Source organism: Rutidosis leptorrhynchoides, chromosome 11 (assembly GCF_046630445.1).
Source record: "Rutidosis leptorrhynchoides isolate AG116_Rl617_1_P2 chromosome 11, CSIRO_AGI_Rlap_v1, whole genome shotgun sequence".
Taxonomy (NCBI): domain Eukaryota; kingdom Viridiplantae; phylum Streptophyta; class Magnoliopsida; order Asterales; family Asteraceae; genus Rutidosis; species Rutidosis leptorrhynchoides.
In genome coordinates, this window is record NC_092343.1 from 242,346,983 (window position 1) to 242,363,027 (window position 16,045).

Below are 16,045 nucleotides of genomic sequence, written 5' to 3' on the forward strand. Positions count from 1 at the left end.
TTCGCTTGATTTAAAGTCGGGAAGAGAAAACGAAAGCATGAAGCTCCGAAATATAATGGAAAATATAAAGCCCGAAAACAACCCCGAAATTACAAACCGTATATATCAATGCGTATAGCAATATAAAGACACGGGAGAATGAAAAACAATATAACCCCAAGGTATTAGTAGAAGAAAATAACCTCCTCTGGTGGCAGATGAAAAAGAAGAATGAATGATATGATAGCCAAGAAAATATCAAGAATCAGAACTGGATGAAGCATTTTCACAAATCTTTTGTAAGTATGAAATAAGGAAGAAGATTATAGGAGTGGTGAAAATAAATGAAACGGAAGAGGTCAATTTATAGCAAAATATCAGAAATAGCAATCGAGGCAGATTACGCATTTAATCAAAGGAAATCCTAATTTCCTTAAATTCCGAAAAATCAAATCTTATTTAAATTATGAAGATTTTCTATTCCTTAAATTCTGAAAATCAATCGTTACTACGTCAAGAGATAAGACGAATCTCTATTCTCCATTTCACTCTATTACGATAACTTCCCTCATACGCTTCGAGTAATTGGATTTTTTGTATCCATATTATTCAACGGTGATAAAAATTCTATTTATCAACACATGTTCGTTATGAAAACATTTTTATTGTTAGCCATGACGACCTCACTCAAATTTCGGGACGAAATTTCTTTAACGGGGAGGTACTGTGATGACCCGGAAATTTCTGACCAAATTTAAACTTAATCTTTAACGTTTCCGACACGATAAGCAAAGTCTATGAAGTTGAATCCTAAAATTCATGAACTATTCAAATACCCTTCGATTGTTCTCAACGATTCGCGAACAAATATATGTAAATAGATACATATATATACTATAACTTGAAAACGTAACAAAGTGTTATGAAAACGATACTGTGCATTAACCTTATTAGTTTGATTATCGGATTGATATATTTAACTACGGAGTTAAAAGATTATGTCAAACGATTGAATTAAAAGATATTTATTGAGTCCCTTAAAGATTATGATATTATTACGAGTCTCTGTTGTGAGGTCCACGTTGATTTGGGAAATCGTTCATTTTTAATGATATTCGAAATAAATGGTAAAGTGTTTGTTTAAATAACGTAATTTGGAGACATACAATAGTAAGGAATATTAACAGTTGGAATTAGATATATGAATAACTTGTGATATGTATTTTAAAACGTATATATTAATATTGAAAATATATAAAATATAATATTAAACTGGTCATAAAACGAATTGTTATTATATATATATTAACAAATAGCGAGATAATGATTTATAAAAGTAAATGACCAAAACACTCGAAAGTTTAATATATACTTTGAGTAGTATAGTTTAGGGATAATTTAAGGCTATATTTTTACAAAGGTACATGATACGAAACGTAAAATGCAAGTTTTCTAAGCGTACGAAAATGCGTTCGAGAAACCGGAACCGGGACATGAGTCGAGTGATGACGTACGACTTATCGGAACAAAAATTACAAGTCAACTATGCACGTGAATTTAATGTAATATATAATTAATTATTTAAATTAAATATATTATATATATTATATAAAAATATGTCGACAAGCTAAAAGTTAAAAAAATTGTGAGCTGGATTTTGGGGCCATGCGATCGCATGAGAAATAGGCATAAAACCCATGCGATCGCATGAGGTCTGAAATCTGGCCACATCTATAAATTCGATCGTTTTTCTGATTTATGATGCATTCTTCACTTCTATCTATCTCATACTCCCTCTATATTATTATTATTATTATTATTATTATTATTATTATTATTATTATTATTATTATTATTATTATTATTATTATTATTATTATTATTATTAATCTTATTATTATTAGTATTTTTAGATATCGTTATTATTAGTATTATACATAAAATATTACGACGAGGTTATGAACGTGTCACTTTCAAAATGGGTTTCGAGCGGGATAGAGCAAAGGAAATTATGGGTTATAGCTATGGAGGTTATGGGTAATATTCGTGGGTAATATTCGCAAGTCAAACCTAGTGTTTATCATCTCCGTTACGTCTACGTACTTTTCTACAATATTGAATCTCAATATTGATACGTAAGCACTCATATTTTATCTTTTATATATTAATTGTGTATCAATGTCTAGTGCTCGAGTATATATATTTATGCAGGCTTGTATGCTAAATTTCGTCGTTAAACAGTTATGATGAATTACGAATTAAATACATATATTACTGATAAAAGGTATATGATATGCATGTTTTTGGAAAGCTGGCGAAAAACCAATAACTTTTCATTTAGAAATCGCGTAATTTCGGTGAACGAATTAAAAGATATGATCAACTGAATTATGATTGACATTAATTGAAATTGCTTTTGAATCTGCAATTAATATTTAAACCACTTGTTTGTAAGGTTGATAAATTGGATTTTTGAATATTACCAGCCGAGTAAATGAATCCTTATATAAGGCACGTCTCGTTTTGTTGAACTATTGTCAAAATTGACTTTTTGAAACGACTTTGGATAACTATTGTATGTCGATCTCGAGCATTAGGATTGTGATACACTATGACCTGACCTAGCTTGATAGACATTTATTGACCAACATATGTTCTCTAGGTTGAGATCTACGGTTATTTGGTAATCCGAGTTTCAGTCACATTTTGGTGAACAACTTTATATGCTGCTAAGGTGAGTTTCATTGATCCCTTTTTAATTGCTTTTGCAATATATATTTTTGGGCTGAGAATACATGCACTTTATTTTAAACGCAATGGATACAAGTACATACTAAATTCTACACTGAGTTTGAACCGAAAATCCCTTAGCTTTGGTAACTGTTAACTGGCAGTTATAAGAACTGGTGGGCGCGAGTAGTAGTATATGGATCCATAGGGCTTGATATCCCCGTCCGAGCTAGAGCACTAGCCTTTTAACGGACGTATGCTATTTGAGAAGCGTACACGTTGGTTTGCGTGTATTATTAAGATGATTATACAAAGGGTACAAATTATATATACGTTAAGTTTAGTTACCAGGGTGCTCAATCTTGTAGAATATTTTGATAAACGTTTCTGGATGAAACAACTGAAATCTTGTGATCCACCTTTATATACAGATTATGCGAAACACTAAAACTATGAACTCACCAACCTTTGTGTTGACACTTGTTAGCATGTTTATTCTCAGGTTCCCTAGAAGTCTTCCGCTGTTTGCTTATATGTTAGACAAGCTATGTGCATGGAGTTTTACATTGCATATTTATCAAGGAAACGTTGCATTCACCAAATCATCACCATGTATCTTATTTTGACTGCATTGTCAACGGAATTACTATTGTAAACTATTATTTACGGTGATTGTCTATATGTAGAAATCATCAGATGTCGAAAACCTTTGATTTAAATATTCATTTATGGTGTGCCTTTTCAAAAGAATGCAATGTTTACAAAACGTATCATATAGAGGTCAAATACCTCGCAATGAAATCGATGAATGACGTGTTCATCCATATGGATTTGGAGCGATCGTCACACTTTGGCAGAAGCAAAGTTTGAACTTAACCTGAAAGAAAACTTTAAGTCTGCCCCCACCACGTCAAAATCTTCTAAGTCAGATGACACTGCTCTTATTGCTGCTGCTAAAAAGAAAGCTCAAAAAGCTTTACTGGTTCAAAAGTTGATGGCAGAAGAAGAGTCAACTGTAGATGAGGTGGATAGTGGTACTGGGTTTGAAGAAAGCAATGATGATGAAGATGATGTGTGTGATGACCCGGAAATTTCTGACCAAATTTAAACTTAATCTTTATATGTTTCCGATACGATAAGCAAAGTCTGTAATGTTGAGTCATAAAATCTTTGAACTGTATCATATATCCATTTGACCTTCGACTATTCCCGACGATTCACGAACAACTAATTGTAAATAGATACATATATATAATAAATTGAAATATAAGTTGAAATAAAATACGATTCAATTGTTAAAAATAAATATGTAAATAATATAAAATATAATAAAATTCGTTATTAAAATGAATCTATATATCTATATATATATAAAGTAAATTGAATGAAATTATTTAATGATAGTAATACTTGATTGTTATTTTGATAATTACATATACATGTATATATTATTATTTTAATAATACAAGAACCCCACACCTTTCAACTTTCTACTCCTATTACTCGTTCCCAACTAATTGAATTATACTTTGTTTCTTTTCTAACTTTAACCCTACACTATTATATTTCCTTTTTGATATCTACTACTCGACAACTAAGGATCCACAAAATATCATACATGTTCTTAAATCGTTATTGGATAATACTATTGTTGGAATCTTCTTAATATATTTAACAGAATTGCATGTGGACATATTCATATTGTTTTTCTCTGCTTTCCACTATCTCAATTATGATACATATTCAATTATATATAGACTTATTTCAATTATATATAGACTTATTTACCCGAACACAAACAAAACACTTCAATTCCTTTTAGACATTAGTCTTATTGTTGCATTATACTATTCGGTTTACTTTATGCTTCACTATGAATCATCAAGCCTTTATCTATGCACACATATATACCGAATTATATAACTATATATCTATATCTATATCTATATCTAAAACCATATGTGTATTAAATGGTTTATTAGATCAGTTTCCTACTGGGCAATTTGATCAACTATGAAAATCACTACAACCTCATTTATCACTTCCTCAAAGTAACATAGAACACCACACACTTGCTTGTTTTGTTTCCATGTTTAAACCAATCACAACCACCGTCATCTACCACTCAGCCAATCACAACCACCATCTAACCATCTTGTGTACTGTTCGTTCTTGTTTTCTAGTTCGATCAAACAACCATCTTCACGAAACCCATTTGATCACCACCTTGAGCTCCACACCCGCCACCATTCCCAACCGTCGTCAACCACCTGCAACACTCACTAACGATTCTGTTTTCATTCGAAACTCACCAAAGATCAATCTACTTCTTCAATTTTTCTAATTTGATGATCAACAACTTTATTCAAACCCGATATATAAATCAACTGAGTTGTTATTTATTTCTGTTATTGACCTATTCGATTTAACCATCAAACAAGTCGTAATCGATTTTGTTACTTTAGCAACAAGAAGGTTGCTACTATTGTTGTTACTCGATTGTTACCCAAAACCCAAAACCTATCTCTCTTACTCACTTTTTATTTATTGCTGTTATTAACTTTAAATCAAACCAAAACCCACTCACTTTCATAATCAGTCCACTACTAATCGGATTTAGGAATGATTACTTCTATTACTCGATGATCAAACAACACGCAAACACAAACCAACATACTCAATGAGGTATTCTACTGATTACTACTACATACTTATCGATTCTTTCTTCTTTCTTTTCTTCTGTATCCTTATCACAAACATAACAAAATACCACACACCACCTTCACCCTACATCTAACACCACCATTCTTTCTCTATCTGTGTTTTCTGTTATTATCAAACAACCCACATGAACCGAACTGTAACACCCTAAGCAAATCCCACATCGCCCACGAACATGAGTGATCATGGGATTATAAGGTAATACTCACGCTTAAATGACACAACGCGTTTTGGGATCACAGGCTGAATAGAAGTGCGAGTACGCTGTGGTTAAGCGTGCTCTGGCGAGAGCACTACCAGGATGGGTGACCTCCTGGGAAAGTGCTTCTCGTGTATGGTCGCCAAGAAAAAGTCGTGCACCTGCAGGCAAAGCGGACAATATTGTGGTCATGTTAAGCTGGGGTGTTACAGAATGGTATAAGAGCCACTCATGTCCCGTTGGGGGTGGTGGGGCAAACCTCATCGAGGATGATGAGTCCCTAAAGGGGGTGAATGTAACACCTTAGGCAAATCCCACATCGCCCACGAACATGAGTGATCATGGGATTATAAGGTAATACTCACGCTTAAATGACACAACGCGTTTTGGGATCACAGGCTGAATAGAAGTGCGAGTACGCTGTGGTTAAGTGTGCTCGGGCGAGAGCACTACCAGGATGGGTGACCTCCTGGGAAAGTGCTTCTCGTGTGTGGTCGCCAAGAAAAAGTCGTGCGCCTGCGGGCAAAGCGGACAATATTGTGGTCATGTTAAGCTGGGGTGTTACACGAACATCCATCTTTCTGTATCATTCTTTCTGTCGTGCACACAATTGTAAACCACCTTAGACCACTGTTACGACTGCTGCAATAATATTTCTGTTCTTCTGTAATGAACCTGTTACACCTTCAAACCACTTGTTACTCATGTTTCATGATTTACAAACCCACAAATTTTTACTACATGCTGCAACATAGTTGCTATATTTTTTTTTAATCATCATCACCATACCATGACCAATCTACTACTACGATTATTATATTTTTCTGCTTCCACTCGAAACCACCACAACCAACAATTATATCGATCCAATCATAGTGATCTCCTTTTTGTGTTACAGCAACCTTTATTTCGGTTGTTAATTGAATTAAATCATCTATTTTTCTCCTTGTGGTCGACAAATCACTAAACAATGATAACCCACTTGATTAGTTTATTAGAGGGATAAATAATGATGACACAGTGAGTGGATAGTGATGTGATGATGACGGCAATTCCAAATATTTATGATACGTTATTTCAATATAAAACTGTTGGGTAATTTTGATAGTTGAGTGGTTATCTAGGTTAAGTAAAAATAAATGCATTGTCATAAGTTTAGATTTGGTTTATTATTAGTTGGTTTTATTAAATTAGGTGTCAGTTAGTTTTTGTTACTTAGAAGAAGTCTTTGCATTGAACGGATATTGTGGTCAAATAGGAACAAGTCTAGCAAGTATTTTCGTGCACATTGGAGAGTGGAGAGGCAAAGTAGTTCCTATTTTCATGTATGCAGGTGATTCCTTTAAGGCTATAAATAGCCTAGCTATGTTATTGAATAAATGCAACAGACTCTTATTCCAATATTTCCTTTACTTTATTTACATATCACAAAAGCACATTTGTTTTCTTACTCTTAATAGTGTAGCTTGTGAGTTTGTTATAGATCACACCCTACAAAAACGTCCACTGTCTTTTATTTCTTTCAACTTGACTTCTTGGGCCAATTCAAATCGGGCTGCCATGGTGGCCGAATCTGTCATTCAAACAAAGTGAAACTCGGGTTTCAAACTTTACCCAACATTGATCGCTCCTTAATACCTCTTTTCGAATTCTATTACCTGACCAAAAGCCAAAGAACCATCAACATAAATCACCTCCTGCACCACTCATTTTCTTATTTTCTGTTTAAACCGCCATGATAATTAATGATGATGACGATTAGAAAGATGAATGATGGTGTTAGTACATGGAAATAATGGTGATAACTCTGTAAGTGATGATAACGATGATTATAGAATGAAGGGATGTATATGATATATGATGATGCTAGTTGATGATAAAACATAGATGACGATGATGAAGTTAAAAGGTGACGATGATGATCGTGATGATTTCGATGATGATGAAACGGCTAAACTATCTGTTGTAATTTCGATTGCTACTCCTGCTGCGTTATATTTTTTTCTGTCGACTTCTGTGGTTATTCGTGGTTATAACTAAGCAATGAAAACCCTTTTACATCTTGGGCTTGATTTAATTATAGATTGGGCCAATTAAGTGTTGTTGGGCCAAGGTTTTCAGTTGGGCCGGATTATTTCCCATCTGTTTTGAAGCAGCGAATGTTATATAGTTTTTTTTTGTAGTGACCCGAACTTTTCCATGTTTATTTATATTAAATGAAATTGATATTTACATGATTAAGTGTTTCCAACATGTTAAGCAATCAAACTTGTTAAGACTTGATTAATTGAAATAGGTTTCATATAGACAATTGACCACCCAAGTTGACCGGTGATTCACGAACGTTAAAATTTGTAAAAACTATATGATGATGTATATATGGATATATATATATAATTAACATGATATTATGATAAGTATGTATCTCATTAAGTATATTAACAATGAACTACATATGTAAAAACAAGATTACTAACTTAAGGATTTCGAAACGAGACATACATGTAACGATTATCGTTGTAACAACATTTAAATATATATATATATATATATATATATATATATATATATATATATATATATATATATATACCATATTAAGATATATTAATACATCATAATATCATGATAATGTAATAATTTAATATCTCATTAGAGATAATAAACAATAGGTTAACAACATTTAACAAGATCGTTAACTTAAAGGTTTCAAAACAACATTTACATGTAACGACTAATGATGACTTAACGACTCAGTTAAAATGTATATACATGTAGTATTTTAATATGTATTCATACACTTTTGAAAGACTTCAAGACACTTATCAAAGTACTTCTACTTAACAAAAATGCTTACGATTACATCCTCATTCATTTTCATCAACAATTCTACTCGTATGAACTCGTATTTGTACTTGTACAATACACAGCTTCTAAATGTATTTACTATTGGTATATACACTCCAATGATCAGCTCTTAGCAGCCCATGTGAGTCACCTAACCATGTGGGAACCATCATTTAACATCTAGCATGAAATATCTCACAAAATTACAAACTAATGGAGCCTATATGGAGACTAACATTCACGTGAATGAGAGGTACCACAAACACATTCACTTTGCAATTTTCTTGAATCAAACTACTCTCTCTCAAGTGTTCTTCCTTTGTTCTAAGTGTTCTTCATCATCTTCAACAAAATCTAGCTCAATCTAGTTCATAAATTCATACATAAACCAAGTTATAAAACAACTACTCAAGAACACACCAACAACACTTCCAAGTTTGCTAACTTACTTCCAATCTTGCAAATCCACTTTGAATGATCATCCAACCTCAAGAAATCTTTCTTATTTACAATAAGATATCTTTGTAATATAAAGTAATACTCATATTCAAACTTTGATTCAATTTCTATAACTTTAACAATCTTATTTCGAGTGGAAATCTTACTTGAACTTGTTTTCGTGTCATGATTTTGCTTCAAGAACTTTCAAGCCATCCAAGGATCCTTTTGTCACGACCCCATTTCGATCTCGAAATGTGACGTGATAGGTGTCCCAGTTATAGTTAACGATTTCTAAAGACGATAGCGGAAACGTTTTTATTTCAACACACAAGTACAAGTTTGGAGTTACATGTCGGGACTTAAAAGTAAAGTACAACAATTACAACCATAACATAACAAAGTACAACACTTAAACATAGTGCATGATGATTTATTTTTAAAACGACGTCCCGACATCCTGACGACATCCCAAAAGCCAACCTGAATGTATGCGGACTCCTGCTTAAGGACCTGAGAAAACACATGCTTAAAAACGTCAACAATAATGTTGGTGAGATCATAGGTTTAATGTATATAAATGTATGGACCATAAGATTTTCAAGTATAAACAGTTGTAAATATGTTCTAAATAAACATGAGCTCCCGATATCGAACTTAACAATCAAGAACCCGAAATCATGTAGTCTAACTTAGCTAGAGCTAAAAAGTTGAAGGTTATGCCTTCTCTAGCCTGAAGACTATGCCGGATGTGAGGAGTCACCCTCAAATAGATCTATCCACATTATTCGCGTTTACCATAAACAAGTAATTAACGATATCAGAATCGGGGTTTAAGCTAAGTCACAAACTCAACACAATAGAATATAGTTTTAAGCACTTATGTCCATAATGTAAAACATAAAAGAAGCATATTTCTCATCCCAAAATAGTAAGTTTGCTAAAAGCAAGTAAAATGGGACTATGATACTCACAGGTGATGTTATGCGGTATAAAGCTTGGATTTGTGGTTTAAGTACTTTGATGTACTTCGAGCTCGGGACCTAAATACATAAGTTAAGGTCAGAGGTGTGTTATTACTAATATTTGTAATACTAATGATTTGATTTATGTTCAAATGTAACATAGTGTACTCGGCTTTTAAAAGACGGTTTCTCGGTTTACAAGTTAAGGTTTCTATGTGGACTGATTTTACAAGTAGTTTTAGAAGTTGATTTCTTATTTAAAAAGTAGTGATATAAGGTAATTCTTATTTTATAAGTGAAGGTATTTGTGTTGGAGGTCTAAAAATATAAGATTTGTAATTTATATCATAAAAATGAATTTTATAGAATTATTTTACTACAAGTGGACTGTTTTGACTAGTTTAAAGTTTAATATCACTAAAAATAGTAAATTAATTTATTTACACTTATCCTTTTGAAGTCTTACTCCAATATAGTTATATTTTAGTTCACAAATTCTTTTTGCTCAGAAAACATAAGTTGTGTATGTTTTCTTTATATTCTAAGTGGTGACAGTTTCAACAAGTTTAAAACCCATTATTTAAATGTACAAGACCATATCCTAATCATTTCTTAAGCTTTTTATATGATTCCAAAGCCTAACATGTTCTATTTTTAGTCTATTTTATAATGAAAATCTCCTAAGTTTTCATATCTAAACGTTGGTACCTCATTTTTGGTGATACATGTGTGTTGGACAGATTCTGTCCAAATCAGTACCCATAAAAATTAAAAATACAAAAGAAATACTTAAACTACTTTATAAATCATGGGATTTTTACAGAAGGTCTATGACTCATAAAAGTTTTAGAATCTAAAAAATTCCATAGCAAAAGTGAGTGTAAGTATTTTCTAAAAATTCCACCAAATGAAGACTGATTTGGTTTCTTTGTAAGTTAAGAACTAACTAGTAATCTTAATACATTTTAGCTATATCTCTTTTCATTTTAAGTTTATTTTAGGTTGTTAAACATATGTAAAACATATTTTTAGTTACTTATGATCAAGATTAGAGTTAGCCATGTAATCATCAGTGAGTGTTTTTAACACTCTAGATTAAGCTTTTACACCCATTTCTTTTGAAAGTAACTTGGTAAGAAATAAAAGAAGTGTTCTTGGTAATTATACCTTGAGTAATGATGATGTATGAGTTGATGAAGATGAACAAAGAAGAAAGAAATGGCTGTAACTTAGAGAGGATTTAGTGAATGATTAAGATTAGTAAGTGAGTTCAAGAGTTACCAATTTGATCTTATGGGAATGATGACGATGTCATGTAACATGGAGAAGAAAAATAGGTTAAATGACTAAGCACACTTACTAGCTAATCATGCATGGAAGTGGCATGTCTATGTAATGTGGCATAAGGAGAAGAAAAGAGAAGATGACTAATCAATCTTTACTTAGTTAATTATGCATGGAAATGACAAGTGTTTGTTATATTTGCATGTAATTAGTGCTAATTAATTAATGTTAATTACATGTAGTCTTTTGGTTAATCTTAGATTAGTTTTAAGTTTAGATGTAAGTATATAATTAGGTGTTATAATCTTGAGTAAGACTTAGTTAATGACTAATGTTGTAGTATTTTACTAACTAGGTGTATTAAGGATGATTACTTAATCAATAATACTTGATCATGTTATATACTTAATTTCACAAGTATACAAGTGTGTAGTTTTTTTTTTTTTTTTTTCAAGTCTTAGTATTTATGGTGGTAAACTAGGGTTTCTAGGAATTGTGTATATGTATAACAATCCTCGATCAATCAAGACTTAAATGTAAGACCAGGGTTATACAAACCCTAAAATAAATCAAGACGTATTTTATTAAATATACTAGTCAAGAAAAAAAATTCTAATTTTGAAAGGTTAGATTAAATAACCTAGTAGAAAAAGTTAGGGTTATGACATTACCCACCCGTTAATAAAAATTTCGTCCTCGAAATTTAGGTGGTACTTGACGTTTGTGTGATATCGGTGAAAAGATGTGGATACTTCTGTCTCATGTGGTCCTCCCGTTCCCAAGTAAACTCCGGTCCTCTACGAGCATTCCAACGAACTTTGACAATCGGAATACTACTATGCTTTAAGCGCTTAACTTCGCGATCCATGATCTCAGCTGGTTCCTCGATAAATGAAGTTTATTGTCTATACGAATCTCTTCCAATGGAATAACGAGAGTGTCATCGAACAAACACTTCTTTAAGTTTGAGATATGAAAAGCATCATGGATACCACTCAATTCTTGAGGTAGTTTCAAACAATACGCCACAGGACCAATCCTTTCAATTATCTCGAAAGGTCCAACATATCTCGGGCTTAGTTTTCATCGTTTCCCAAATCGAATCACACCCTTCCAGGGAGACACTTTAAGCATGACTTTATCTCCTACCTGAAATTCTAAGGATTTTCTTCGAACATCAGCATAGCTCTTTTGTCGGCTCATGGCAGTCTTCAATCTCTCTTGAATCTGAAAGATTTTCTCTGTAGTCTCATGTATGATTTCTGGACCAGTGAGTTGTCTATCACCCACTTGACTCCAACATAGAGGTGATCTACATTTTCTACCATAGAGAGCTTCAAATGGTGCGGCTTTAATACTCGCGTGATAACTGTTGTTATATGAAAATTCTGCTAATGGTAGATATTTATCCCATCCATTATCAAAATCAATAACACATGCCCGTACCATATCTTCTAGGATTTAGATGGTCCTTTCACTTTGTCCGTCAGTTTGCGGATGGTAGGCGGTACTCATGTCCACACGAGTTCCTAAAGCTTCTTGTAAAGATTGCCAAAATCTTGACGTGAATCGACTATCACGGTCGGATATAATAGAGACAGGCACTTCCGTGTCTTGAAATAACTTCTTTCAAATATAATTGTGCCAATTTCTCCATCCTATCCGTCTCTTTCATAGGTAGGAAATGTGCAGACTTAGTGAGATGATCGACAATCACCCAAATAGTGTCGTAACCACTCACGGTTCTTGGTAGCTTCGTTATAAAATCCATGGTTATTCTTTCCCATTTCCACTGTGGGATTTCCGATTGTTGTAACAACCCTGACGGTTTTTGATTCTCCACTTTGACTTTCGTACAAGTCAGACATTGGCTCACATAAGTGGCAACGTCAGCTTTCATGTTAGCCACCAATAAAATTCCTTGATATCGTGATACATTTTCCCAGTTCCAGGGTGAATTGAGTATCTCGTCTTGTGCGCTTCATCTAACACAAGTTTTCTTAATTCACCATACTTTGGTACCCATAGACGTCCTGCAAAGTATCGGGTCCCATCACCCTTTACTTCAATTTGCTTAATCAATCCTTTAATCGCCTCATCCTTCCAATGTTCCTCCTTCACAGCTTCTAACTGAGCATCTCGGATTTAAGAAACAAGATTTGCACGAATAGTTATATTCAGTGCTCTAACTCGAAGAGGTTTAATCTTTTCCTTTCGACTCAACGCATCGGCAACCACGTTAGCCTTCCCAGGATGATAACGGATTTCGCAGTCATAATCATTCAACAATTCAACCCAACGCCGTTGTCGCATATTTAATTGTTTCTGATCAAAAATATGTTGAAGACTCTTGTGATCCGTAAATATAGTGCATTTAGTTCCATACAAATAATGTCTCCACATTTTAAGGGCAAAGACAACAGCTCCCAATTCTAAATTATGAGTTGTATAGTTCTGTTCGTGCACCTTCAGCTGTCATGATGCATAAGCAATGACTTTCTGTCACTGCATCAAAACACATCAAAGTCCTTGACGCGAGGTGTCACAATAAACCACAAAATCTTCATTTCCCTCAGGTAAAGTTAATATGGGTGCAGTAGTTAGTTTATGCTTCAATTGTTGAAATGCAGACTCTTGTTCCTTTAACCATTCAAACTTCTTTCCTTTGTGAGTCAGTGTAGTTAAAGGTCGCGCAATCTTTGAAAAATCTTGGATAAACCTTCGGTAATATCCAGCAAGACCTAAAAATTGTCTCACTTGAGTTGGAGTCTTAGGAACTTCCCAGTTGCCAATAGACTCGATCTTGGCAGGATCAACATAAATACCTTGGCTACTAACCACGTGACCTAAAAATTGTACCGACTGCAACCAAAAATCACACTTTGAAAACTTGGCGTATAATTGCTCTTTCTCTAGCAATCCAAGAATTATCTTCAAGTGTTCTTCATGTTCTTCTTTACTTTTAGAGTAGATCAAAATATCATCGATGAATACGATAACAACTTGTGTAACATCCCGCGTTTTTCCGTTAAATTTATTTTTAACACCGTCTTTTTCTTTTAAATAATACCTTTCGTTATTTAAATTCGTAGTTTCCGTTGACTAACGTTCATAATAATTCCGTCATTTAATTATAACATCTCTCGTTAACTTGCGTTTTAAAAATATTCGATCGGTTAAATCCCGCACCCGCTTTGAAACTCGAGGGACCGGAGTTGCCAAATGGGCAAACTAGTTGACTAGGTCAACTAGTCAACCCATTTCATCCATTCCATCATCTCCCTCATCCCTTTTCTCTCCATCTCAAGAACACACACACAAACCCATTCCATTCATTCATCATCTAAATTCAATCTTGGAAGCTCACAACAAATCCGATTACATATTTGGAATCCTCTCTTCATCCTCTACAATTTGATACCAACTTCATCTCGTTTGGGTAACATTTCTAAAACTCTAGATTTCTCTAAATTCGTGTTTTTGATTTGAAATGGTGTTAGTTAGTGTCTATGGCTCGAGTCTAACATGAATATATGTTTGGTTTGCTCGATTTGTTGTTTTTGGAGTAACTAGCATGAACTTGAAATGGGTGTGCTTAATCCTTGATTTTGGATGAGTTAATGTTGTTAGATTGTTAAAGTGCATGTTTTAATTGTGTTACTAGTATCACTAGCTTCGTTTTGATGCGTAGGTTGATTAAGAAAACTTCAAAAACATGAATATTGATTTTGTGATGTTTGACTAGGGTTTGATAGTTCTTGACATGAACTTTTGATGCTTGAATGCCATGGAATGTTAATTGTTAGTGATTAGTTGTAATGTATGCTTAATTACCTTCGAAACGGCATATCGTATGTGTAAATTGGATTCCCGAATCATAAAATACGTTTTACGAACTTGAAACTTTGAAAATAAACCTTTCTTGATCAATTGACGAGTTTTCGGTTATTGTCACATGTATGCATTGAATGCCCAAATCATTAAATGTGCATTGGTGAGTTTGAAGCATTAATGTGGGCATTGAATGATCACTTGGTTGGAAAACTCGGTTGTTACAAATGAGGTTTTTGATTGTTAAATTGTGTTTAGTTGCATTCTATGTCAAAAGAGCTTTCCAACGATATAAGGTGCGAGTCCTAAGTGTTTGTGGTTTGCGTTTTATGCTTATTTGAAGTTTGGATCAAGTTGGACAAGTGAAACAGACCAGGCACCAGCACCCGCCTATTGTCGCGGCGCGACAGAAGGGTGCCGCGGCGCGGCATAAGCCGTGCCCAGCTTCTGTCTCCGGTGTCCATTTTATGGAAAATGTTTGGCATACTACGGACCTCCGATTCACATGAAACTTGTTTTAATATACTTGTATATGAATATTTAGCATAGAAAAATAGTCCGGGACCCGACCCGAACGCGTTGACTTTTTCGTTGACTTTGACCAAGTTTGACTTTTAGTCGAACTTAACCAAACTTTTATACAATCGTTCTAACATGCTTTGGTACGTGATTCTTGCATGAAACTTAACAACGTGATTCACATGCTATACTATTCAAGTCGTATTGAGCCATAGGACTAATTGAACACATTTCACCCGACCTTGTGTCGTAACCGGTTAATTGATACAACTTATTTGTTTAGGTCAAGGCTAAGCAACATTCATGCACACGTTTACTTTGTGAAGTACATTTATACTTGTGCAATCAAAGGTGAGATCATAGTCCCACTTTTATTCTTTTTGAACTTATATTTGGGATGAGAAAACATAAACGATTCTTTTGAACTAAGTGAACACAAGAACGGGAAAACAAACATTCTACATACGAGTTTAGAACAAAAATCCTCAATTCGATTATCATTAGTTACACTTGCCGGGTGTAAGCGAGAACT

The 16,045-nt window shown here is 33.7% G+C and overlaps 1 protein-coding gene across 1 annotated transcript in view; it reads left to right on the forward strand.

Moving 5' to 3' along the window:
• The window catches only part of LOC139875493 (uncharacterized), an 82,390-nt gene extending 74,721 nt beyond the window's left edge, over positions 1-7,669 (forward strand). The window contains exon 4 of the mRNA XM_071862829.1: positions 7,517-7,669. Within this exon, the coding sequence (XP_071718930.1) occupies positions 7,517-7,669 (153 nt within the window). The remainder of the gene's footprint in view (positions 1-7,516) is intronic.
• Positions 7,670-16,045: the final 8,376 nt, after the last annotated feature.